At 50.2% G+C, this 25,623-nt stretch overlaps 1 protein-coding gene across 21 annotated transcripts in view; it reads right to left on the bottom strand.

The window, feature by feature from the left end:
* Nucleotides 1–25,623, bottom strand: part of PTPRF (protein tyrosine phosphatase receptor type F) — a 630,174-nt gene that overhangs the window by 117,337 nt on the left and 487,214 nt on the right. For all 21 annotated transcript variants that reach the window (XM_030572314.1, XM_030572312.1, XM_030572306.1 and 18 more), the window contains one exon: nt 21,622–21,732. In XM_030572314.1, coding sequence (XP_030428174.1) covers nt 21,622–21,732 — 111 coding nt within the window. The remainder of the gene's footprint in view (nt 1–21,621; nt 21,733–25,623) is intronic.

Below are 25,623 nucleotides of genomic sequence, written 5' to 3' on the forward strand. Positions count from 1 at the left end.
GGAGCCGTCGGGCACCGGATTCTACGGCCCTTGCGGGACCGGGATCGACGGTGCCGACGTCATCGGTGCCGCAGCAGGTGACGGTGTCGGGCGATCCGACGTAGACGAGCTCTCTGGCTGCGGTGCCGTTGGCACGGAAGCAGCAGGAGCAATACGCTCAACCACGGCGCGTGCCGGGGAGCCGTCAGGCACCGGATTCTACGGCCCTTGTGGGACCGGGATCGACGGTGCCGACGCCATCGGTGCCGCAGCAGGTGTCGGTGTCGGGCGATCCGACGTAGACAAGCCCTCTGGCTGCGGTGCCGCTGGCACGGAAGCAGCAGGAGCAATACGCTCAACCACGGCGCGTGCCGGGGAGCCGTCAGGCACCGGATTCTACGGCCCTTGTGGGACCGGGATCGACGGTGCCGACGTCATCGGTGCCGCAGCAGGTGTCGGTGCCGGGCGATCCGACGTAGACGAGCCCTCTGGCTGCGGTGCCGCTGGCACGGAAGCAGCAGGAGCAATACGCTCAACCACGGCGCGTGCCGGGGAGCCGTCAGGCACCGGATTCTACGGCCCTTGTGGGACCGGGATCGACGGTGTCGACGTCATCGGTGCCGTAGCAGGTGTCGGCGCCGGGCGATCCGACTTGGATGAGCTCTCTGGCTGCGGTGCCGCTGGCACGGAAGCAGCAGGAGCAATACGCTCAACCACGGCGCGTGCCGGGGAGCCGTCAGGCACCGGATTCTACGGCCCTCGTGGGACCGGGATCGACGGTGGCGACGTCGTCGGTGCCGGGCGAGCCATCCTAGACGACCTCTCTAGCTGCGGTGCAGTTGGCACAGAAGCAGCAGGAGCAGTAAGCTCTACCACGGCGCGAGCCGGGGAGCTGCCAGGCACCGGATTTCGTGGTCCTGGGGGACTGGAATCGACGGAGCCGAAGTCATCGGTGCCTCTGCAGGTGCCGGTGCCGGGTAACGCAACTTAGGCGAGCTCTCTGGCTGCGATGCAGGTGGCACGGAAGCAGCGGGAGCAGGGGGCTCAACCACGGCGCTTGCCGGGGAGCCGCCAGGCACCAGCAGGAATCGTAGACTCTCTCGACCTCGGAAGAAGGGAGCGGTGCCGAGTCGACATTGGTGCCGGCGACGGTCGGTGCCGAAAGGCCTTGGTAGTACCGGCGGGGTCCGGTGCCGAGGCGCTTCTGCCCGCCGCTTGAATATCGCTCGGCGCCCAAGGTGGAGGGGTAAGTGAAAGTCCCGCACCTTTTTGTTCTCGGCGTAAAAGCCTTGCAAATGGGGCACTTATCTGCCCTGAGGCACTTCAAACAGGAGTCATGTAGATCTCTCTTCGGCCGCGGCTTCTGGCAGGCCGGGCCCCTTTTAAAACCCGGTGAGCCATGCATGGCTCCGGCACTGGGCTCATGGAAGGGGCTACTTCCTGAACCCTGCTAACTAAACTAACCATGTTAGCAAAGAAAACCCGTATAACCATACAAATATATATATAAAAGGGTTATAACTGCATAATTATATACGAGAAAACGAGTAGCTAGGGAAGTGGAGGTCAGCTAAGCCGCGCTCCACTGTTCCAACGACCGACACGGGCGGTAAGAAGGAACTGAGGAGCGGGTGGGCCGGCAGGAGTATATATGGAGCGCCATGGCGGCGCCACTCTAGGGGGCGACCTGCCGGCCCACTGAGTTGCTAGGGTAAAAGTTTTCCGACGAATGTGCACGCGCGGCGCGTACACCTAACTGGAATGGATATGAGCAATCACTCGAAGAAGAACAACAAGCTCTTCCAGAGCACGTCTCACCAGCAGATCTCAAAGCGCTTTACATCAACAGGCCCTGCCCAAAGACCTTACAGTCTAAAGGCAGAAATCCCCAAGACTAGGAAAGCCCAGAGGGAATTAACCTGTTCCTGCTCAGTCACATAACTGTATTTTAAGCCCCAGGGACTGGGAGTTTCAGTTTTCACACTTCTCAACAGCGGAGAGCTACACAAGGAGAAATTGGCTGTTTTATTCCAGATGAACTGAGAATAAGACCCTCCCCTCCCCTGACAACCACAAATACAGGATGTTCAGGAGCCACAATGCGGGTGCAGTAGCGAGAGCGGAGAGACACAAATAGGATTCTCAAGGCACCAAACTGTTCCTTCCCACTTGTAGTGCACACACACTCACGTACCCAGTTACAGTGGCACAATAAGACGGTTACTCACCTTTGTAACTGTTGTTCTTCGAGATGTGTTGCTCATATCCATTCCAGTTAGGTGTGCGCGCCGCATGCACGTTCGTCGGAGAAACTTTTACCCTAGCAACCCAGGCGGGTCGGCTGGGCACCCCCTGGAGTGGCGACACTATGGCGCCCACTATATATCCCAGCTGACCCAGCCACCCTTCAGTTCCTTCTTGCCGGCTACTCCGACAGTGGGGAAGGAGGGCGGGTGTGGAATGGATATGAGCAACATCTCGAAGAACAACAGTTACAAAGGTGAGTAACTGTCTTTTCTTCTTCGAGTGATTGCTCATATCCATTCCAGGTAGGTGATTCCCAAGCCTTACGTAGGCGGTGGGGTCGGAGTGAGATGTGGCAGTATTTAAAACTGCTACGCCAAAAGCCGCATCATCTCTTGATTGTCTGACTAGCGCGTAGTGCGCGGTGAACGTGTGGACCGATGACCAGGTCGCTGCACGGCATATCTCCTGGATAGGGACGTGCACCAGGAAGGCTGCCGACGCCGCCTGAGCTCTCGTGGAATGTGCCGTAAGGTGGCCAGAGGGGACACGAGGTAGGTTATAGCATGCGCGAATGCATGCAGTCACCCAGGAGGAAATCCTCTGAGAGGAGATTGGCTGACCCCTCATCCGTTCTGCGACCGCCACAAACAGCTGAGGGGACTTCCGGAACGGCTTTGTTCGCTCAATGTAGAAAGCGAGCGCTCTGCGTACATCTAAGGAGTGTAGCTGCTGGTCCCTCCGAGAAGAGTGGGGCTTCGGGAAGAAGACCGGGAGGAAGATGTCCTGGTTGGTATGGAAGGCAGAAACAACCTTAGGGAGGAACGCCGGGTGGGGTCGCAGGTGCACTTTGTCCTTATGGAAGACGGTGTAGGGTGGGTCGACTGTGAGAGCTCTCAGCTCGGAGACCCATCTGGCCGATGTAATGGCCACCAAGGCGGCCATCTTCCATGACAGGTACGTGAGGCAAGTCGCCAGTGGCTCGAATGGCGGGAGCGTGAGCCTGTTTAGGACCAAGTTAAGGTCCCAGGTAGGAGCAGGGCAGCGTATGGGGGGGGTAGAGACGCTCCAAGCCTTTAACAAATCTAGCGACCAAGGGATGGGAAAATACGGAGCGGCCACCTTCTCCTGGTCGAAAGGCGGATATGGCCGCTAAGTGTACCTTTAAGGAGGATGTCGCCAGGCCCTGCTGCTTAAGGTACCAGAGGTAGTCTAGGACCGTGGGAATCGGGGCCTGCGTAGGGTTCACCCCCTGAGTAGCGCACCAGCAAGAGAAGCGCTTCCACTTGGCCCTGTACGTTGAGCGAGTGGAAGGCTTCCTGCTGTTAAGGAGGATGTGCTGGACCGGTGCGGAACAGCTGAGCTCTGCCGTGTTCAGCCATGCAGGAGCCACGCCGTGAGATGCAGGGCTTGTAGGTCTGGGTGACAGAGCCTGCTGTGATCCTGCGTAATCAGGTCTGGGTGGAGAGGAAGGGGGATTGGAGGGTCCACCGATAGGTCCAGCAAGACGGTGAACCAGTGCTGTCTGGGCCACGCAGGTGCGATCAGGATTAGATGCGCTTTGTCCCTGCGTAGTTTCAACAGGACTTTGTGCACCAGAGGGAACAGAGGGCAGGCATACAGTAGGTGGCGGGTCCATGGCAGGAGAAATGCGTCCGTGATCAACCCGGGAGAGAGACCCTGAAAGGAGCAAAACTCCTGGCACTTCCTGTTGGACTTGGTTGCAAAGAGGTCTATGCGGGGAAACCCCCACCTCTGGAAGATGGAATGGATGACATCCGGTCTGATCGACCATTCGTGGCATAGGAAGGATTGGCTGAGTCTGTCCGTCAGTGTGTTCTTGACCCCTGGGAGGAAGGATGCCACCAGATCTATCGACTGGGCTATGCAGAAGTCCCAGAGTCGAATGGCTTCCTGACATAGGGGAGACGAACGGGTTCCCCCCTGTTTGTTGATATAATACATGGCTGTTGTGTTGTCCGTGAGTACGGAAACACAACGGTCGCGTAGGCGTCGTTGAAACGCCTGACAGGCGAGGCGGACTGCCCTCAACTCCTGGACATTTATGTGGAGTGACAGCTCCTGGGACGACCAGAGGCCCTGGGTACGCATGTGTTCTAGGTGGGCTCCCCACCCCAGGGATGATGCGTCGGTTGTTAAGAGTCATCGACGGTTGCTGTGGATGGAATGGCATTACCGCGCATACTAGGGATGGGGTCAGCCACCAGTCGAGGGAGCGGAGAGGGTCGGGGGGGACCGTCACCAACACATCCAGGTGGTCCCTGCCTGGGCGAAATACGGAATGAAGCCACATTTGGAAGGGCCTCATTCGGAGCCTGGCATACTTCGTCACATAAGTGCATGCAGCCATATGCCCTAGTAGTGTGAGGCAGGTGCGAGCTGAGGTGATTGGGGAGGCCTGCAAGCTCCGTATGATCACGACGATTGTCTGGAAGTGAGGTTGAGGTAAGTAAGCCCTGGCTGGGGTAGAGTCCAGGGTCGCGCCTATGAAGTCCAACCTCTGTGTGGGGACCAGGCTGGATTTCTCGGCATTGAGAAGCAGGCCTAGCTGGGAGAAGAGGTCCGTAACGGTCTCGACATGACTCCGCACTTGCGACTGGGAGGACCCCTTCAGGAGCCAGTCGTCGAGGTACGGAAAGACGTGGATGTTCCGCTGACGGAGGTGGGCGGCCACAACGGCCATGCACTTGGTAAACACCCTTGGGGCCGTGGAGAGGCCGAAGGGTAGGACTGCGAACTGGAAGTGCTGATGTCTGACCGTGAAGCGAAGGTACTTCCTGTGCGGTGGAAAGATGGCAATATGGAAGTACGCGTCCTTCATGTCGAGGGCGGCATACCAGTCTCCAGGATCCAGGGATGGGATAATGGTTCCCAGGGAGATCATGCGGAACTTCAACTTGAGCATCCATTTGTTGAAGCCCCGCAGGTCTAGGATGGGTCTGAGACCTCCCTTGGATTTGGGGATCAGAAAATATCGGGAGTAGAACCCCTTGCCTCTCTCGCCTGGAGGCACCTCCTCTATAGCCCCCGCCGCGAGGAGGGAACGAACCTCCTGCAGGAGGGTTTGCTCGTGAGAGGGGTCCCTGAAGAGGGACCGGGAAGGGGGGCGGGAAGGAGGCAAGGAAGCAAACTGCAGATGGTATCCGTGCTTTCCCGTGCGTAGCACCCAACGGTCTGAAGTTAACTGGGACCACGCTGGGAGGAAGTGGGAGAGGCGGTTGGAGAAGGTAGGGGAAGGATCCTGTCTTGAGTCTGGTATGTCATCCCCAGGCGCACCTTCAAAAGCCAGACTTGGGGCCCGGCGGTGCCTTGGAAGGCCCTTGGCTTTGACCTCCCTGGGAGCTGGATTGGTGTCTGCGGCCCCCCGGCCACGCCGTCTATTGAGGTCCTGCCTCTGATGAGGTGGGAAGTATGGGCGTCGTGCTTGGGGCCTGAAGGGTCTACGCTGGGTGGAAGGTGTATGCATCCCCAGCGAGCGCATGATGACTCGATTGTCCTTCAGGTTTTGTAATTTGGAGTCCGTCTTGTCCGAGAACAACCCTTTCCCGTCAAAGGGTAGGTCCTGGACTGTATATTGTAGTTCCGGGGGTAGTGTGGAGGCTTGAAGCCATGAGATGCGCCTCATGGTTATTCCGGAAGCGAGGGTTCTGGCTGCCGAGTCAGCCGCGTCGAGGGAGGCCTGTAGGGAGGTCCTGGCCACCTTCTTACCCTCTTCCAGGAACGTGTTAAATTCCGGGCGTGAGTCCTGGGGTAGCAGTTCGAAGAACTTACCCACCTCCGCCCATATGTTGTAGTTATAACGCCCCAGTAAGGCCTGCTGGTTGGCCACACGGAGTTGCAAGGCTCCAGCTGAGTACACCTTGCGACCCATGAGGTCCATCTGCCTAGCCTCCTTGGATTTGGGGGCCGGTGCCTGCTGGCCATGCCGTTCCCTGTCGTTGACCGACTGAACCACTAGGGAGGAGGGTGGACATACAGGTACTCGTACCCCCGAGAGGGTACCATGTACTTCCTTTCCACTCCCTTAGCTGTCGGCGGGATGGAGGGTGGTGACTGCCACAGGTTATCGGCGGTAGACTGGATAGTCTTTATGAATGGGAGGGCTACCCGGGTAGGTGCATTGGCCGAGAGGATGCTCACTACCGGGTCCTCAACCTCTGAGACCTCCTCCACCGGTAGGTTGATATTAAGGGCCACTCTACGGAGGAGGTCCTGGTGGGCCCTGAGGTCTATAGGCGGGGGTCCCGACGCTGACGACCCAGCCACTGCCTTGTCAGGTGAGGAGGAGGAGGAGGATACTCCGGGGATGAGGGTAAGGATACCCTCGCGGTCTCTTGTTCTTGGCCTGGTTCCTGCTCGTGTTGACCCGGGGAGTCCGGAGGCGGCTGTTTGTCCGACTCAACCACGGGGGGGGGGCGGGAAACGGTGGCCTCCGGCACCCGATGTTCTGAGGCGGTAGAACGTGTCTGAGGCACGGGGGCACCCTGGGCCTGATGGTAAGCCCAGGGTGTCCAAAAACCACACTGTTGGGCATCTGCGTCCTGCGGGTGGGGGTCTTGGAACACTCCCAGCGGTACTTCGGGGTCCTGGTCCCGTTCGTAATAGCTACCCGCCTGGGAGGATGCCGACGTGCCTCTAGATGGCCATGGTGGAGCGGCGAAAGTCGGTGCCGAGGTACCGACAGACCTCACACCTCTGGATAGTGGTGACCGGTGTCAGTATCGGTGCTGGGAGCGAGACTGGGACCTGCGACCGGCTCGCTGCCGGGAGGTCGACCGGGATCTCGAGTGTCTTTGTCTAGATCTGCTCCTGGAGGTGCGGCGCCCATCGCGGTGCCGTGAGCTGGAGCGGTGCCGGGAGTACCGGGTTGACGCTCTGGACGTTGACCGGCGCCGGGAGCCTGACCGGTGCTGAGAGCGTGAGCGGTACCGAGGTGAACGCTGCCGGGAGCCTGACCGGTGCCGGGGTGATCGGTGCGGGAGTCTGACCGGTGCCGGGAGTCCGACCGGTGCCGGGATCGAGATCGACGTCGCGAGCCTGAGTGGCGCCTCGATGCCGAGCGTCCGCGGGACTGCGATCTGGAGCGGTGCCGGTCTGCCACACTGACCGAAGCTGGTCTGGTCAGGGTCGGTTTGCCCATAGAGCATAGTACCCGCACCAGCGGTGCCGGGGGTAAGGGCAACGGAGCCTCGGTGATGGCGATTAGCTCTCTCGCTGCAGCAAACGCCTCCGGGGTAGAGGGTGAAGCCAGCTCTACCACGGTGTGCACCGGGGAGCTGCCAGGTGCCGGACTCGAGGGCCTTCGCGGGGTCGGAGTCAACGGTACCAGATTAGACGGTGCCGTGGCAGGTGTCGGTGCCGGGCGATCTGCTTTTTGCGCAGGCTCTGATTGTGGGGCGGTTGGTGGTGAGATGATCTGCGCCTTCCCCGCCTTCGGCTTCGGGGAGAGGGAGTGACTCTGGGCCGGTTTCGGTGCCGGTTTTCTGGTGGTGGCACTCGGTGCCGTGGCGGTGCCCTTGCTTACCGGCTGACTTGCGCTTGGTGCCGAGGGCGAAGGTGTCAGGGCCGCTTCCATAAGGAGCTGTCTCAATCTAATGTCCCGCTCCTTCTTGGTTCTCGGCTTAAAGGACTTACAGATCGAGCACTTGGCCGATAAGTGCGACTCCCCGAGGCACTTCAAGCAGGAGTCGTGGGGGTCTCCAACTGGCATGGGCTTGTGACAAGCCGAGCACTGCTTGAAGCCCGATGAGCCGGGCATGAGCTCCGGCTCCCGGTGCGGGGAAGGGGGGGTACCCCCGATCCCCTCAACTACAACTAAAACTACACTAACAACACTAGATAACTGACTAACAACTATATATCTATATATGTACAATAACTATAACTACTATATACAACAATAGCGAAATGAGCTGCTAGGGAGTGTGGAGGTAAGCGAAGCAGTGCTCCACAGTTCCAATGACCGACACGGGCGGTAAGAAGGAACTGAAGGGTGGCTGGGTCGGCTGGGATATATATTGGGCGCCATAGCGGCGCCACTCCAGGAGGCGCCCAGCCGACCCGCCTGGGTTGCTAGGGTAAAAGTTTCTCCGACGAACGTGCACGCGGTGCGCGCACACCTAACTGGAATGGATATGAGCAATCACTCGAAGAAGAACTCAGAGATCCATTGCGTGTGGCCCCTTGTGCATGGGAAATGAGAGGATGTGGGATGCTTAGCTAGTACAATGATAGGATATTGTATGAGGGAGGGAATAGAACTAACAAGTCCTACCCATGGAGCTGTATCACATCCTTGGACATCAACCAATCAGATTCCATGTTTCATAAAGAACGTTTTATAAATGATCAGATGTGGTCCCTAGACTGCACTTTTCACCAGCAAAAAGGTTTGCAAGGAATAATCAGTCGTGAGGGTTATTTATTTAACACGTGTACAACGCTTTGAGAAAAGGGTAGAGAACTACTGTTTATTTAATAACAATTATTATTAGGGACACAGAAAAACTCTCATATGACGAGAGCCTGAGATGACTGTTTGCCTTCTAGAGGAGATGAATGAGAGGGGACATGATAAAAATATTCAAAATAATGAATAGGCCAGAGAAATTACATTGGAAATGGCTGTTCTCCTTGTCTCACCTCAAGAGCCAGGGGACGTCTGAGGACAATGAAACTGAAAGGTGGCAAATTTCACTCTGATCAAAGAGAAGGCTGTAAATACGTCTCCCCATGAAGCCCAGCTGCCCCATGGAAAGCGCCACATTATCCTCAAGGCCACAGGCTTAGCAGGAGGGTGTCATAAACAGATAGCTAAGGGTTAATGTCTCTTTCACCTGGAAAGGGGTAACAAACAACACCTGACCAGAGGACCAATCAGGAAACAAGACTTTTTCAAATCTGGGTGGAGGGAAGTTTTGGGTGTGAGTTCTTTGTTCTTTGTCTTGATTCGGTGACCCTCTTGGCTCTGAGAGTGATTTTTCTATCTCCAGGCTTTCTAATCTTCTGTTTCCAAGTTGTAAGTACAAGGATAGTAAGACAATAGGTTTATATTTTTTTTTGTATTTACATGTGTGTAGTTGCTGGAATGTGTTAAATTGTATTCTTTTTGGATAAGGCTGTTTATTCATTTTTTCCTTTAAGCACTTGACCCTGTATATTGTCACCTTGATACAAAGACCATTTTATGTCCTTTTTCTTTCTTTTTATATAAAGCTTTCTTTTTAAGACCTGTTTGAGTGTTTTTCACTGGTTAAGGCTAAGAAATGAAGGGAAGGGGAAAATCTCTGTGTTAGATTTACTAAGCCTGACTTTGCATGCTCTCTGGGTGAGGGGGGAGAGAGATTTGATCTCTCGGTACTTGTGTTTCAAGGACTTGAAGCAGGGAATCTCCTACAGTACCCAGGGCGGGGAAATCTGGGAGGAGGTAAAGAGGGTGGAATCCCTTTGTTTAGATTCAAGGAGCTTGAATCTGTATCTCTCTCCAGGAACCCAGGGAGGGAACACCTGGAGGGGAAGAGGGAGAAGGGAAGTGGGTTATTTCCCTCTGTGGTGAGACTCAGCGCATCTGAGTCTTGGGGGTTCCCCAGGGAAGGTTTTGGGGGGACCAGAGGGTATCAGGCCCTAAAATTCCTGATTGGTGGCAGCGCTATCAGATCTAAGCTGGTAATTAAGCTTTGGAGGTTTCATGCTAGCTTCTCATGTTCTGAACTCTAAGGTTCAGATCTGAGTAGGACAGTTATGACATAAGTGACAGCGGTGTGGAAAGATAAGATCCAGAAGCCAGTAGGAATATTATTTTCTTTTTCTCTGGTAGGGCTTTTATGCAGAGAGAAAGGGTGGTTTTAAACAGAGCCAGAGAGAATTTTTTTTTCTGTTCTCTGGTTGCAGTCTGGCTTGCATTTTAAGCAAGGAACTACTACGGGTCTTTTGTTATACTATAGCACTCCGATTGAGAGTTAAGTATCCAGCACAACACACATGCAAATAAAGTGGTTTTTCTGGTTTACTTTACATTTAAAAGATTAGCTAGAAAAAAAAGGCACTGTTGCTAGGCAAACCCCAGGAGAGAACAGAGCCAGCAGTTCAGACAATAAACACCGGACGGCACCCCAACACAAGAAAACAGGAACCATGACTTCCAAGGCAAAACTGGATGCAGAGGTTCAAATCAAAGAGGCAGACCATAGGCGAAATATGGAAAAAAAACTACAAGAAATGGAGCTGAGAGAAAGAGAAAGAGAGGCAGCCTACAAAAGAGAACAAAACGACAGAGAGGCAGCCTACAAAAGAGAGCAAGCAGCCAAAGATGCAGACCACCAAAGACAGCTGGAACTCCAGAGGGAGACCTATTGGCAGGCCCTGGAATTAGAAAAGGCTAAGCAACAGAACACAGCCAATCCTAACAACCCTACGCCAATGATTGTTCCACATCTCTGGAAATTTCCCACCTACAAGGCAGGTGATGACACTGAGGCCTTCTTAGAAAATTTTGAAAGGGCCTGTCTTGGGTACAGCATCCCTAAAGACCAGTACATGGTAGAGCTGAGGTCACAGCTCAGTGGATCCTTAGCAGAGATGGCAGCTGAAATGCCAAAGGACAGAATGAACAATTATAAACTGTTTCAAACCAAGGCCAAATTCAGAATGGGGATAACCCCGGATCATGCCCGTCGGCGTTTCAGAAACCAAAAGTGAAAACCAGATGTGTCATTTCCCAGACACGCCTACTACGCTGGGAAAAATTATGAGGCCTGGATATCAGGAAACAATGTTAAATCCTTGGACGAACTGCACCTCCTCATACAAATGGAGCAGTTCTTGGATGGTGTTCCTGAGGACATAACATGGTACATACAAGATGGAAAACCCAAAAATCTCACCGAGGCGGGGGAGATTGGAGCCAAATGGATGGAAGTGGCAGAAAGCAAGAAAGCTACTGTCAAGGGGAATGAATCCCCCAGGGGGCACACCGACAAGAAACCCTACAACCGAGGGCAACCTAAGACCCCTCCTACAACCCAAGGAAAGCCACAGACACCCTATTCTTCCACCTCACCAGTCTCCAGTAACTCACCTCGACCCAGCGACCAGTCAGCTGGAAGATGCTTTAAGTGTAATGAACTGGGACATATAAAGGCCAACTGCCCAAAGAACCCCAACCGAGTGCAGTTCATTACATCACCATCACACCAAAGATCCCCAGGCCCAGATGCCTCTCAAATACCCTTGGAGCGAAGGGAAACTTTGAGAGTGGGCGGAAAGAAGGTTACTGCGTGGAGAGACACAAGGGCACAAGTGTCAGCTATCCACCAATCCTTCGTAGACCCCAAATTCATCAACCCAAAGGCCCAAGAGACAGTACATACTGACTTTCGTGGACTTTGCTACCCGATGGCCGGAAGCAGTAGCTCTAGGCAACACCAGGGCTAAAGCTGTGTGCCAGGCACTAACAGACATTTTTGCCAGGGTAGGTTGGCCCTCCGACATCCTTACAGATTCAGGATCTAATTTCCTGGCAGGGACCATGAAAGAACTAGGGGAAACTCATGGGGTGAACCACTTGGTTGCCACCCCATACCACCATCAAACCAATGGCCTGGTCGAAAGGTTTAATGGAACTTTGGGGGCCATGATATGTAAATTCGTCAACGAACACTCCAATAATTGGGACCTAGTGTTGCAGCAGTTGCTTTTTGCCTACAGGGCTGTACCACATCCCAGTTTAGGGTTTGCACCGTTTGAACTTGTGTATGGTCATGAGGTTAAGGGGCCATTACAGTTGGTGAAACAGCAATGGGAGGGGTTTACACCTTCTCCAGGGACTAATATTCTGGACTTTGTAAGCAACCTACAAAACACCCTCCGACACTCTTTAGCGCTTGCTAAAGAAAACCTAAAAATTGCTCAGGAAGAGCAAAAGGCCTGGTATGACAGACATACCAGAGAACGTTCCTTCAAGGTAGGAGACCAGGTTATGGTCATGAAGGCGCAACAGGCCCATAAGATGGAAGCATCATAGGAAGGGCCATTCACGGTCCAAGAGCGCCTGGGAGCTGTTAACTACCTCATAGCATTTCCCAATTCCTCTTTAAAACCTAGAGTGTACCATGTTAATTCTCTCAAGCCTTTCTATTCCAGAGACTTACAGGTTTGTCAGTTTACAGTCCAGGGAGATGATGCTGAGTGGCCTGAAGGTGTCTACTACGAAGGGAAAAAAGATGGTGGCGTGGAAGAGGTGAACCTCTCCACAACCCTGGAACATCTGCAGCAGCGACAAATCAAGGAGCTGTGCACTAGCTTCGCCCCATTGTTCTCAGCCACCCCAGAATGGACTGAACGGGCATACCACTCCATTGACACAGGTAATGCTCACCCAATTAGAACCCCACCCTACCGGGTGTCTCCTCACGCCCAAGCTGCTATAGAACGGGAGATCCAGAACATGCTACAGATGGGTATAATATGCTCATCTACCAGTGCATGGGCATCTCCAGTGGTTCTGATACCCAAACCAGATGGGGAAATATGCTTTTGCGTGGACTACCGTAAGCTAAATGCGGTAACTCGTTGAAAGAAATCATAACCCCTCACCCTTTATATGTAGCTTTAGTGCCGGCCAACTCGGGCCATCTTCGGCCACTGCCTCTAAAAGTTTACTGTTGCTGGTGGGGACCCTGCCCTAGGGTTCTGGTCGGAAAATAATGCACGAACAGTACTCTTGTGACAGGTTACCAACAGTAATACAGACATCTGTGGTCCTGATATATAATTGAATATTTGTAGCTTTCTGCCCTTGTTTAAGCCACTGCCTTTAGAATCTTGCTGTCACTGGTGTGGATCCTGCCCTAGGGTTCAGATTGAAGACCATGTACGATCAAGTACCCTAGTGGTAGGTCCCCAACAGTAATATGAGCATCTACGGTTCAAATATAATTAAATACTTGTAAACTTTTGTCTTCCTAAAATCTTGTTTAACCAGTGCCTAAGAATTTGCTGTCACTGCCATGGATACTGCAGCGGGACCCTGGTTGAAATAATAAGGCAAATCAGTCCTGGCTGCAGATCCCCGACATTGATATAAGCTTCTGTGATTTTAATATACAATATTTTAATAATTATAAATACTTTTAGCTTTTTTGGTTTATAGGCCCATATATCCAGGCCTAACTTGTTTATCAGTAATGTCTAGCCCACTGGGTGGAGAGGAAACCAAGTATTAAGAAATATGGGTATGAAACACTGACAAAAGAGGAATTAAGCATGGAGGGACCAGGGGTCTTTTCCTGCCAGTCTGGCTTTAAGCAAAATATAGCATAATAAAACTGCTTGCTTATAGAAAATTGCCAGGTGGCATTGTCAAGTGACCAGCTTAATTACTGCCAAAATGTGTGACCTATGCAATATTCTAATAGCTTGTGCAATATGTATTCGCAATCAAAAGTCACAAGACAATGTAATTGCAAAAGCCCCTAACTGGAAATACCCCAAGCTGAATTTACTGTAAATAACCCGCTGATCTGCAATATTAACTACCAAAAATAAGCAAATAACTTGTGTAATCAATATGACATTTTGCGGTTTTAGCCTTTATAAGCTTGGTAAACACTGTAAGGGACAGAGCAGTTTTTCCTTGCATGGAATTTCTGTCTCTCCCTGTATGCATACTTGTACTCTTGTTTTATCAATAAAGGTGCCTTGGCCTGTCTGACCAAAATCGAATAGGTGGTGGTCTTTTCCACAACACTCGTCCAGACAACTATCCAATGCCATGCACCGATGAGCTATTGGAAAAGTTGGGACGTGCCCAGTTCATCTCTACAATAGACTTAACCAAGGGGTACTGGCAAGTACCGCTCGATGAACCTGCCAAAGAGAGGTCAGCATTCATCACTCATGCAGGGGTGTATAAATTTAATGTGCTTCCTTTCGGGCTGCGAAATGCACCCGCCACCTTCCAGAGGCTGGTAGATGGTCTACTAGCAGGACTGGGTGAATATGCAGTTGCCTACCTCGATGATGTGGCCATTTTTTCTGACTCCTCGCCCGACCACCTTCTACACCTGGAAAAGGTCTTTGAGTGCATCAGGCAGGCCAAACTAACTGTTAAGGCCGAAAAGTGTCAAATAGAACAAAACATAGTAAGTTACCTGGAACACCAGGTGGGTCGAGGAACCATAAACCCCCTACAGGCCAAGGTGAATGCTATCCAAAAGTGGCCTGTCCCAAAGTCAAAGAAACAGGTTCAATCCTTCTTAGGCTTGGCCGGCTACTACAAGCTATTTGTACCACACTATAGCCAAATCGCTGCCCCACTGACCGACCTGACCAAAAAGACCCAGCCAAATGCAGTTAAGTGGACTAATAAGTGTCAAAAGGCCTTTACCCAACTTAAGGTGAAGCTCCGGACTTTGACAAGCCATTCCTAGTAACCACAGATGCATCTGAGCGTGGTATAGGAGCAGTTCTCATGCAGGAAGCAACGGATCACAACTTCCATTCTGTCGTGTTTCTCAGCAAGAAACTGTCTGAGAGGGAAAGTCACTGGTCAGTCAGTGAAAAGGAATGCTATGCCATTGTGTACGCCCTGGAAAAGCTATGCCCATATGTTTGGGGACAGCGGTTCCAGCTACAAACTGACCATGCTGCGCTAAAGTGGCTTCATACTGCCAAGGGAGAGACTGGATGTTTATATCGTTAACAAGACTATCTGGAGTTGTTGTAGTGCACTGGAAAACAAAAAGCTGCCAAGAGTTTTAAAAGCCAGTGGTTTTCAAACCGTGGGTCATGACCCAGATCTGGGTCGCAGAATGGAAGGCACTGGATCCCGGTGGCTCTGGTCAGCACCACCAACCGGGCCATTAACAGTCCCGTCGGCAGTTGTAGAACTGATAAATGAAATTGTTTTTAATTGTTCACTTTATTAATGTAACTTCTGTTCACCATTCACTACACTTGCCTACATTGTAACTTCTGTTCACTGTTTGTCATCCACTACACTTGTCTGTATTGTTACTTCTGTTCACTGTTTGCCATATTGTAATTCAAACCCCATTTTAAAACGCTCACTCCATTTTGTAAAAGCTTCCTTCAACCTTCATTTTTGCAAACCCTGCTGCACTCTTATTAGTTTAGTTTAAATGTGTGACTGAGGTATGTATGGATGATGGAATCAACCTCCAGCCCCAGTCTGTCCTGATGAAATAAAGTTCAAACCCCACCAGCTGAAGATGCAGACAAGAGCCCTAACAAAGTAAGAAGTGTCCACCCTAAAAAGAAAAGGTACAATAGAAGGAAGATCAAAGCCAGGTCCCAGGCTGAAAGTCACACTTGCAATTGATGGGTGATCAATCACCAAACCCAGAGGCAGTGTGAGACAGCAAGACCTATAGACTCTGGATTCAAACTAAAGTCTACAAAAAGGATGGGTGAGATGGGAGACTTTGGAGGGTAACATTCTGCTACCAACATGGAAGGGCATCGGTGCAGGCCCAACAGAGACCCAGCTCGTCCTTCTGCCCAACTTTCCTGGCCTGTTACGGCCACAAGCCACAAACCCAAGCTGCAAAATCAGGCCACGAACTAAAGCTATTTCAGGACTGGTAACTATACAGCAGCTGCAGAACATCTGGTGTGTATGTGTGTATTGGTATTAGGTATAATGTGTGTGTATAAGGATTAAGATATTAGTTACTGGTCAGAAATCAGATTGTTATCATAATAAATGTGGCATCTTTGTCTTGCCCCCTGAAAAGATCCTGTGTAGTTTTGTCTGTACAACACAGTGCTGCCTGACTAAGGCAGGCTAGTGCCTACCTGTTCCAACACCGCGCTGAGCCCTGGAAGCGGCCAGCAGCAGGTCTGGCTCCTAGGTGGGGGGGCCACGGGGCTCCACGCGCTGCCCCTGCCCTGAACACCTGCTCCGCACTCCCATTGGCCGGGGGAGAGGGCAGTGCTTGTGCGGCTCCACCTAGGAGCCTGACCTGCTGCTGGGTGCTTCCAGGGCGCAGCATGGTCTGTGGTGCCAGGACAGGCAGGAAGCCTGGCTCTGCACCCCCAATGCGCTGCTCCTTCAGCCCAGAGCCCCCTCCCACACCCTGAACACCAGCTCCGTTGGGTTGTGGGCATCAACAATTTTCTTCAACTGGGTCTCCAGAAAAAAAGTTTGAAAACCACTGGTAAAAGGGATGTAACCACCTCTTCTGCCTCGTGGTTCAGGCAATGCTCCAACTATTGGGGGGGAGCAAGGAACTTTCCCTGCAGACAGGTCATTCCATAGCTGCTACTGCAGGGCTTCTTGCTCCTTCCTCTGAACTTCTGGGGCTGGCCACTGCCACAGACCGAAGGCAAAACTGGACAGACCACCGGTCAGATGCAATATGGCAAGTCACAGATTCCAGTTAGTAATACATTTTCTCCTGGCCAAGCTTACCAGCCCTGGTCTTTGCAACATCTCTTTGTATGTGACCACTGCCAGGGCCCTTCTCTGGATTTGTACAGATCCACCAGATCAACACTAATGAGAGGCACTGCCAATGAGCACGCGCTGGAGGCGTGGGGCTAGGATTTCATAGCAGAACAGGTTTCCTATTATCTATCAGTCTTTCTCAAGAACCCTCTGCTCTGGTCACTCGACATTCGATCAATGCCCTCAGCTTTGACTGTCCCATCGGCAATGCCCTCAGCTTTGACTGTCCCATCGGCAATGCCCTCAGCTTTGACTGTTGTTGCTACTTTAGATGGTTTTAATTTTAGATAAGCAAAACATTTCCTTGGGAAATATTTCAAATCCTGCTGCCATTACTCCAGGCCAACCTTCGTCATTCAGCATCCTTATTGCGATGTGCACAGCGCCCACAATGTCCTCAGCACTTTACAGACACACAAATCATGGTCTCAGTCAGGCAGCCAATTTGGCTCCAGGGAGAGCTCTGGAGATCCTCGCCACGCGCCCGGAGATGCTAGCTGCGCTCTCATCGGATTGCTGTTGCCAGGACCAGAGCGACTTGCAATCCTATTTTATTTTGGTTTAATTTGGTTCCGGGGTGAAACTCAGCAGATAAGATCTCAGCCCCCAAGCAAATTCTACCCCCTCCAAATTAAATACCAACCTGTCCCTTTAAGAGACAAAGCAGCAAAATATACAGGTATCAGAATAATACCATTTATACTAACTGTGATCTTGGTTAACATACTGACGTATCATTTTGTGGCAGGGCCCTTATTTACAGCTGTCCTTTTGAAAACCAGTTTTGCGGGTTCCCGCACTGTAATGTACAGTATGTGTCAGACCCTTTGGAGTGGAGAATTTTCCATGTCTGCCTCACCTACCCAGACACCAACAACTTGCTCCAACCATGCCTTGAAGGTCCAAAAAGTGGCATCTATAACAAAGGCCATTTGCTGGCCAACAGCTATTTTTGTTTTACCCCAAACTCGACTGTATATGGACTCTCCTAATCAAACATGACGGTACCCTACAGTTACACTCCCATGAGCAGCAGCATGGGGCCCAGTCTAGAGAATACTATTACGCTCTAAGAGGACACTATACCATGCAGCCTCCCTGCCCAGTGGCTTTGTATAAATTAGGTTGAGGCTGATCCCATCTGCAGGACAGACCAAGGCTGAGGCCAGAGGGAAGGGCCTAGTCATGCAGAGTCAGTTGTTTAGCCAGCGCCTCCCAGCTATGAGAGCCATGGGGAGCCTGACAATGCTGGTGGCTCGTCGCTGACTCACAAGCCTCTATGTGCGGCTGAAGGCAACCAGAGGCCAAGTGGAGGATGGAAGAAAATTATTTCCTCTGTGAATTAGCACCATTATGCTGGGCACACAACGCAGCGATGTAGTAACATGGTCCTACTACTGTTATGCCCGTCTTCGCTCCTGCTGTTACATTCACGTATTGTGTCTTGTCTCAAATTAGACAGTAAGAAACATGACTTCGTATGTGTTTGCCTAGCTCTCAGCACCCTGGGGGGTGCCCTGACCCTGAAATGGACTCTGAGGTGTTACTGTAATAACAGCACACAAACCACAGTCACTGGACTCCCCATCTGTTCTGACAGACTAGGCAAGGGGTCAAAGTTGAGTGTCCAAGTGCACCTGGACAGAAGGATTTGCAGTTCTAAAATGGCTAGGTGAGGCCGTACCCCACTGAGAGCACTATAAATTCTCTCTCTCTGATCTGCAATCCCTCTTTTTGGCATGGTCTTCAATGCTTTTGCTTCCCCAGAGAGTGCAAAACATTTCCTGCCAACCATTCTGAGCTGAAGCAGGCCATTCAGCGTGAAGTGCTCTGTCAGGCACACAGGGCAGGGCTGTGCTGTGGGGCGTGGTCCGAGCGCTCACTTTACAGACAGACACACCTGTCAGTTTAGAAGCAGAACACTTTTGAGGGCTGCTTTTCAGCACACTTATTACAATGAAAATAATAGCTTGAAGGAAAATGCATCCACTTTCCTTTACAAATCCCTTGTGTGGAAATGTTTTAACTTTTAATGAAGTCCATCTGTGCTGAAGTGCTGGCTCTGAAGGATTCAAAGAGGCAAGACACTGCAGAGTAGCCAGCTCCATCCTCCTTCTGTTCTTTTAGTGATATGGGAAGCCCTGAGCAGCGCCTGGATACTCACTCTCAGCACCCAGGAACTTTCTCTGTTAGTGTGAGGGTCGAGATTAATAAAGATACTAATAAGCCTGTGCTTTGTAACCCTGGGTTCCCACAAAGGATTTCCTGGGGGGCTGGGAAAGGGGAGGAAATGATCAAAAACTAGAAACCCCAGGAGCCAAGTGACAAACAAACATTTGATCTATTAAAAACACAATAGGCTATAAATGAAAGCAGGCACAAGCACTCCGGAGAATTACCACTGGATGGAAATTAAGACCTCTGCTCACAAAGCTACAATGGAAGCAATACTCAGCCACTTTCCAGTAAGTAGCTAATTCCTTGGGTATTCATTGTAATAAGGTCAATCATTACGAAACCATCATGTGGTGGTGGTATAGCTAGAACACTTAATTCCACTGTAATTTAGCATTAATTAATGTCTTCTCTAGCAAATACGTAGGCACTTTCCAAGGACTCCATTGAAAGTTACCAATTCTCCTAACTAACCACAACACAGCACAATAACCACATGGGCAGAAACAGGGGATTCTTTTTATTCTGCAATGCAGATATGAGAGACAAGGGACCCACGCTTTTTCAGTTTGTTACAGGTATACGCTAAGGTTCTTGGTTTGGCTGACTTGTTAAAGTCATTAACAGGCAAATTCATGATGAACAGTTTATAAAACACTAGATATCAGATAGCTCAGCAATAAATGTTATCTAGGAACCAAGACATATGGGGAATTTCAGCTGGAGACGATTTATGGAGTAACCTGTCCTCTGTATACTGCAGGGCTTTATCAGGGTCATGCAGGCTGGAGACTTGCATTGTAAAGATGATGTGCAATGAAAGGAGGCTTGGTCCAAGAAGCATACAAAAGGAAATCACTGGTAAACAGAAAATGAACTGAGCACAGGTCTGTCTGGAGCATTCTTTTTATGAAGCATCTGGAGCCTCTCATCCATGTGTAAACCCGTTCTCATCCCCAAGCCCATGCAGACCAGGCAGCCCTTTCTGTGTGGCAAGCCAAGTGCTGTTGCTTACTGTATTTCTTACAGTCTTAAGGGATTCTCTTGGTAAATAAAGAATGAACATCCATGAATGGGAAACCAGCAAGATTTAAGATGAGGTTTCTCCATCCTTAGAAGCTGCTGCGTTCAGCTGAAATACTGGCCTCCTAGCAGTATTTTCTGTAGCATTTCTATGAAAGATCGGGTATGTTTCATAGATTGATCTTATGTACAGGAAGGAAAACACTCAGCTATTGTGGCACGAAGCCTAAATACCCCCAAGGTCAGTGCAATAACATCCAGTGTGATACATTCAAATGAACACTCTCTCCCTCAGGGTGTGAAGTGACAACCTGGGGATGAATTTTACTAAAGCCGTCCTGAAAAATGAATTTACAAGAATACAGGGAGTTTAAAATCACCCATAATTATACTGACAGAGTCAAATGAGTGGTTCCACTGCACAGAGAAAGCTTAATCTTCTGAGCATGTTTAAACTGATACTTTAGTTTGCCAAAGATTCTTACAATCCAAATGATGCTGCAAAATGAGCCCCCTCCCCGACAAATAAGCAAAGAACCCAATGCAAGAAGCAGCACCTAGAAGCAAACAAAAAGAGAACAAGGCACGAAGCGGCACCTAGAAGCAAACGCACAGCATGTGACGTTTTATCGTCATCCTTTCCTCTCTTCACACAGACCAAAGCATTTGTAGCTTCCAAGGGTGGCTTTGGGGGTTGTTCTCAAAGGGGAGAGAGAGAGGAAGAAATTCAGAAGAGATTTTATTTACCAACCGTTGTCAGTGTCTTGAGTTACTAAGTGGAAATAAAGCTGGGTTCTAAACACCTTCCTAAATAGCTTTAGGTAGCATCACACCCCCTGGGCAAATCCCAAACCTGTTTTCAAGGGTTTATGACCTGGTTGCTCTGGCTATACCAGATCCCAACCAGGGAAGCACTCTTCTTTCTTGATGAACAGAAGAGAGTTCATCAACTATTTAAAGACCACCCCCCCCCACCCAAAAAACTTGTAATTCGGATTTCTTTAATTTAGAAAAATAAATTAGGCCAGAGGTCCATCAGCCATAAAGTCTGGTCATTTTTGTATTCTGAAAACAACAGTTTTAAAAAGGCAAGACAATAACCATTAGAAAGTGGCTTCTTCGCATGAACAGCAGCTAATTTTCAGAAGGGTTCTCAGTGTGTATCTTTAATACCTGTAGGATCTATCTTCAGCGCAGACACAAGATTGACCAAGAAAACTTCAAAAAGCTATTCTGTTCTCTAGCTTTTAAGGCTAAACATTCCAAAGCAGGTGGCTAAAGACCTGCTCACTAACAATTGACAAGCCTTGGCTTAGCAGCTAAATGGGACTTTATTTTAGACTTCTCCACTGAAGATTTGTCTTTATAGGAGACTGAAACACCCCTCCTCCCCTTAAGTAACTGTGCCACAAAGTAAAGAAATTCAAAGGAATTAAAATTCTGGCCTTAGCTCAGCTCTTTTGACAATAGAAGCATCCCGCAAGCTTGGTGAAGATGGATTTCCAGGTCTTGCTAATTTGAATCAAGCCTGATGTTATCCAAACGTGCGTTTGGATTTAATTTGTCAAATCTTGAGCAAATGGCCACTCAAGTCACGCAATCCTCAAAGCGTTATCGATGCACAACGACAGGACCACATCTTCGTTCATTGCAAAGCCACATAGTTTATTAAACAGGGAGAGAGTGACCCTTGGAGAGAGAACTGCTCTTACCTCGAACGTAAAGGTTAGCCGGAGCAGAGTAGCGGGTTCCTGCACTGTTGGTTGCAACACATTCATATTTGCCTTGGTCTGACTCCTCACTATTCTCTATTTGCAGAGCCCCTGTGCACAAACAAGAAGACATAGACAACCCAGGTTATGGCAAGTCCAGACATGATAACTGAACAGTTTCACCACACGACAAACACAGGCCCTACTTGAAAAGCAGCTTTCTTGGGCAAGTGTATCACAAACTGCGGCCCTCAGACTCCCAGGGGTACCTATCTGCAGCCCCACGGTGTCCATGCTGTTGTCAAAGGCTGGTGAGGGTGAGTTTTTTTAGCTGCATGAGAAAACCAGTTATTGATGCCTTTCCAGTGGACACAGATACTTAAATGCACCGATTAAATAAAGAAAACACACACAGCTCCATGTTAGTTACAGCATTGATTGGAAAGGATTCCTGTCTAATGAAAGGACCTTTAACAGACTTTAAAATCAGATTTTTCTAATCAAAGCAGATGAACAAAAAGTAGCCTAACCACTGCTGTTTGCGTCTTACTCCTCCACAGTCATGGCCTCTGCTGAACAGAACTAGGGCTTTGCTGCCTGCTCATCCTCCCTCTTCTCCACCAAATTCCTCCTCAAAAGCCACATCTTTATACTTGCCTTTAATCGGCTCTCTCCATGCCAGTCCTTTCCTCACTCTCACCTGATCACAGACAGTATCAAATAGCAAAAGCAAGCAATCTGCAGAACAAAGGACATCACAGAGTCCTCTTTGCCTTTGTTCCCACTCTTCCCGCCCCAGGAATATTTCACTCAGGCTGTAAGCATCTCTGGGTACAGAAGTGATCACATGTCTAGCCTGCCAGGGCACCACGGGTACAAATGATAACAACCACCTCCAGAACATAGCGAGAGTTGTGCTAACCACACGAGACCAAGGCTATGTCTACCCTGCGCCTGACCATTTTACACGCAATTTCTAACCCTCTCAGGTGAACTGTGGTCAACTCCCATCCACACGGGCTGTCCCACCCACGTTCAGCACTGGTTTGGCTGGAATGGCATTAACATTTCAAAGTCTGCTCTCCACCTTGTATGGATTGAACCTAAACCCAAACTCTGCTAACTGGGCTGCAGGTGGGGCCTAGATAGGAAGAGGTGAGAAAATGACAGAGACCCACAATACACCTGGTGACAAGAGTGAAAAATAACCCGTCACTATTAAGGGCAAATGCCTAGGTACGGCTCTCTGTTACTCTGCCTGCTTTCCCACGGCAACAAGGAATTCATTTTTAACGCACCCAAGTGCTCAGATTTTTCTGGCTCCAGCAGCTTGTCGGAGGGGAACTCTGCTCACAAACCAGACTTGAACTAGAAGAAAATATTAAACCTTTTGCTTGTAAGAATTTGAACCCACTTCCATCCGCCACGGTTCAGAATAACTGGAGAGCAGCACTGTGAATAGCTGCAGAAATTGCTATCTCCCTTCTTCTCAGTTCAAGCGGAGGAGGTCAAACTTAGGTTTTCACATCATTAGAAGAGAAGAGAAAGTGATGTGAATCAACCGCCGCCACCTACATTATTTAGAAGGATAAACTGAGACTGTAGCAGGAGTCTGTGTGTCACGGGGGGAAAAAAATGAACTTCCCGGAGTTCTGCCATATAATACAAATGATGCACAAAGCCCTCGCTGTTGTTGCATTAGGGCTGAAAATGAGGCTTCAGCAGGACAGAGAAAACATGCTACTGCAATCACTCAAGACGCTAGCTCCCCAAACCACAGGTCTCTGGACTTCTTCAGAATGCAGGGCCAGCCCAACATCTCTCATGCATTGCTGCTGAATTCAGGGGAAATGTTGGATGTCCACATGCTCACAGAGTCAGCAGAGTGGGAGGAAGCTTCCCAGCCCTGACAAGCTGGAGAGAAGAACAGAATCTAGAGATGGAAAACACCTATGAGGTTATCTAGTGCATACCCAAGGGCCCATGAGGGATGGCTCCCGATTGTAACGTATTAGTGTTCTGTCCAATTGAGTTTTAAATGTGCCAAATGACAGGGCTTCTGCCACTACCCAGGGACTCTGTGCCATAACCGAGCAGCACTGACTGGCGGGACGATCTCTCTGATATTTAGCCTATTTTACCCCCTCTTAATTTCCTCCTATTACGCTCTAGGCTGTGTTTTCACTGCAGAGTTAACTCAGGTGCTGAGCTCCCAGGTTAGCTTAGCCCAGGCGTGAGCACCACCCTGCAAAGCCATAGCTAAAATACAGTGTCGTAACTGGAACTGCACTCCCCTGCATCCGTCACTAGGACTTCTCGGAGCATATCCCATGGTTCTCTGTGCTGCAGGAAGTGGCGCTGCTGCAGGATTCCTTCCCAGTGAATTATGGGAGAATGTTTCTGTCCTTCCGGGCACATACGGGGGTGGAGAGGAGGAGGGATTGTGGGAAGGTACTAGAGGACTATCTGCAGTGATTTATCCTGCATCCTCACCGCAAAGTGGGCAGGTTAAAAGAACGTAAGAGGGGCTGTACTAGGTCTGACCAATGGTCCATCCAGCCCAGTATCCTGTCTTTCATCAGGGGCCAAAGACAGATGCTTCAGAGACAATGAACAGAACAGGGCAATATCAAGTGAGTTATCTTTTCAAGGTGTCATTTTTCATGTGTGGTTCTCTTACCTCCTTTTTTTTTTTAAATTGGGGTATGCATTTGTGGAAGTAGAGAAAGAACTGACAGGGATTTGTAGGTGTGATGCAGTAGGGACTGTCTGTGTGGGGAGTGGGAGAGCAGGGGAGGACTTTAGGGGATGGACGATGCCAGGGCCTGTAACCTGAGCTAGGTAAGGGAGGGGAAAGGTCAACACCTTTGCCCGGGAAGGGGACAAAGCAAGGGGGTGGCAGGAGGGAAGCAGTTTGAGTTTGGGCTTGGGGCTGTGTGGGCGGAATTCAGGGGATCCTAGCTAGGGTCCAAGCACCCTGAAAGCCCAGAAGGACTCGGTGGAGGGGTCCTGACTGTGCCTGCAAGCTCTGCTGTAACCTGCAATCCTGTTGTCCAATAAACTTTCTGTTTTACTGGCTGGCTAAGAGTCACTGTGGGGCCCAGGAAGAGGGGTGCAGGACTGGACTCCCCACACTCCGTGACAGTAGGGGATCTTAATGAAAGACCGTCTCTGTTAGCAAGAGTCTGGCTAGCTGTAACCCTACTAACGCGAGATTTGTAGAAGCGAGGATTGCGTGAGGCGAGTGGGAAAGAACTGTGTGAATTGTTTCGACCTTGTGTAGATAATATGAAATGCAGACTCTAGTTAAATAAGTGAGAAAAACAAGATATCAGGATGACCTATGTATAAACAAAATGCAGCTGTTGCTTATTATTGTCTGTACTGTAACTGTTTACCTGTTGAGAGACCTGCCTAGGACTGGGGAAACCCTGTATCCTAGCGCACTCCCTCCCTCTTTGCAATTGCTTGAGAATAACAAAGTGTTTGATTTTGCTGCACTCAACCAAAAAGTGAGAACCGAGTTTTTCTCCGACACTTTTAATTTGAGCCTCTTTATAAAGTTTCTATGCAGCTTGACGGCACTTCACTCTTGTGACTGTTCCTTTTTATTTCCATTTAACTAGCTTCCTTATTTTTGTGTAGTTCCCCTTTCTGAAGTTAAACGATACTGTGGTGGGTTTCTTTGGTATTTTGCTCCCTACAAGGATGTTAAATTTAATTATATTATGGTCACTATTACTGAGCAATTCCAGAATATTTTCACCTCTTGGACCAGATCCTGTGCTCAACTTACAATTAAATTAAGAACTGGCTCTCGTAAGGTTACCCAGTCCAAGTGACAGTCTCACTCTGTTTTTAGGCTACAGCCAGAGGAGCCAGCTGGCTTGGGTTGAAAGCCCCAGTAAATAGGGGTGAGAGGGTTTTGCGTGAGGACAGGATGGGGGTTGGGGCAGCACAAGAAGACACTCTCTTTGTTATTTAGCCTGCAAGTGAACTTCA

The sequence above is a fragment of the Gopherus evgoodei genome, chromosome 8 (genome assembly GCF_007399415.2).
Source record: "Gopherus evgoodei ecotype Sinaloan lineage chromosome 8, rGopEvg1_v1.p, whole genome shotgun sequence".
In the NCBI taxonomy this organism is placed as follows: domain Eukaryota; kingdom Metazoa; phylum Chordata; order Testudines; family Testudinidae; genus Gopherus; species Gopherus evgoodei.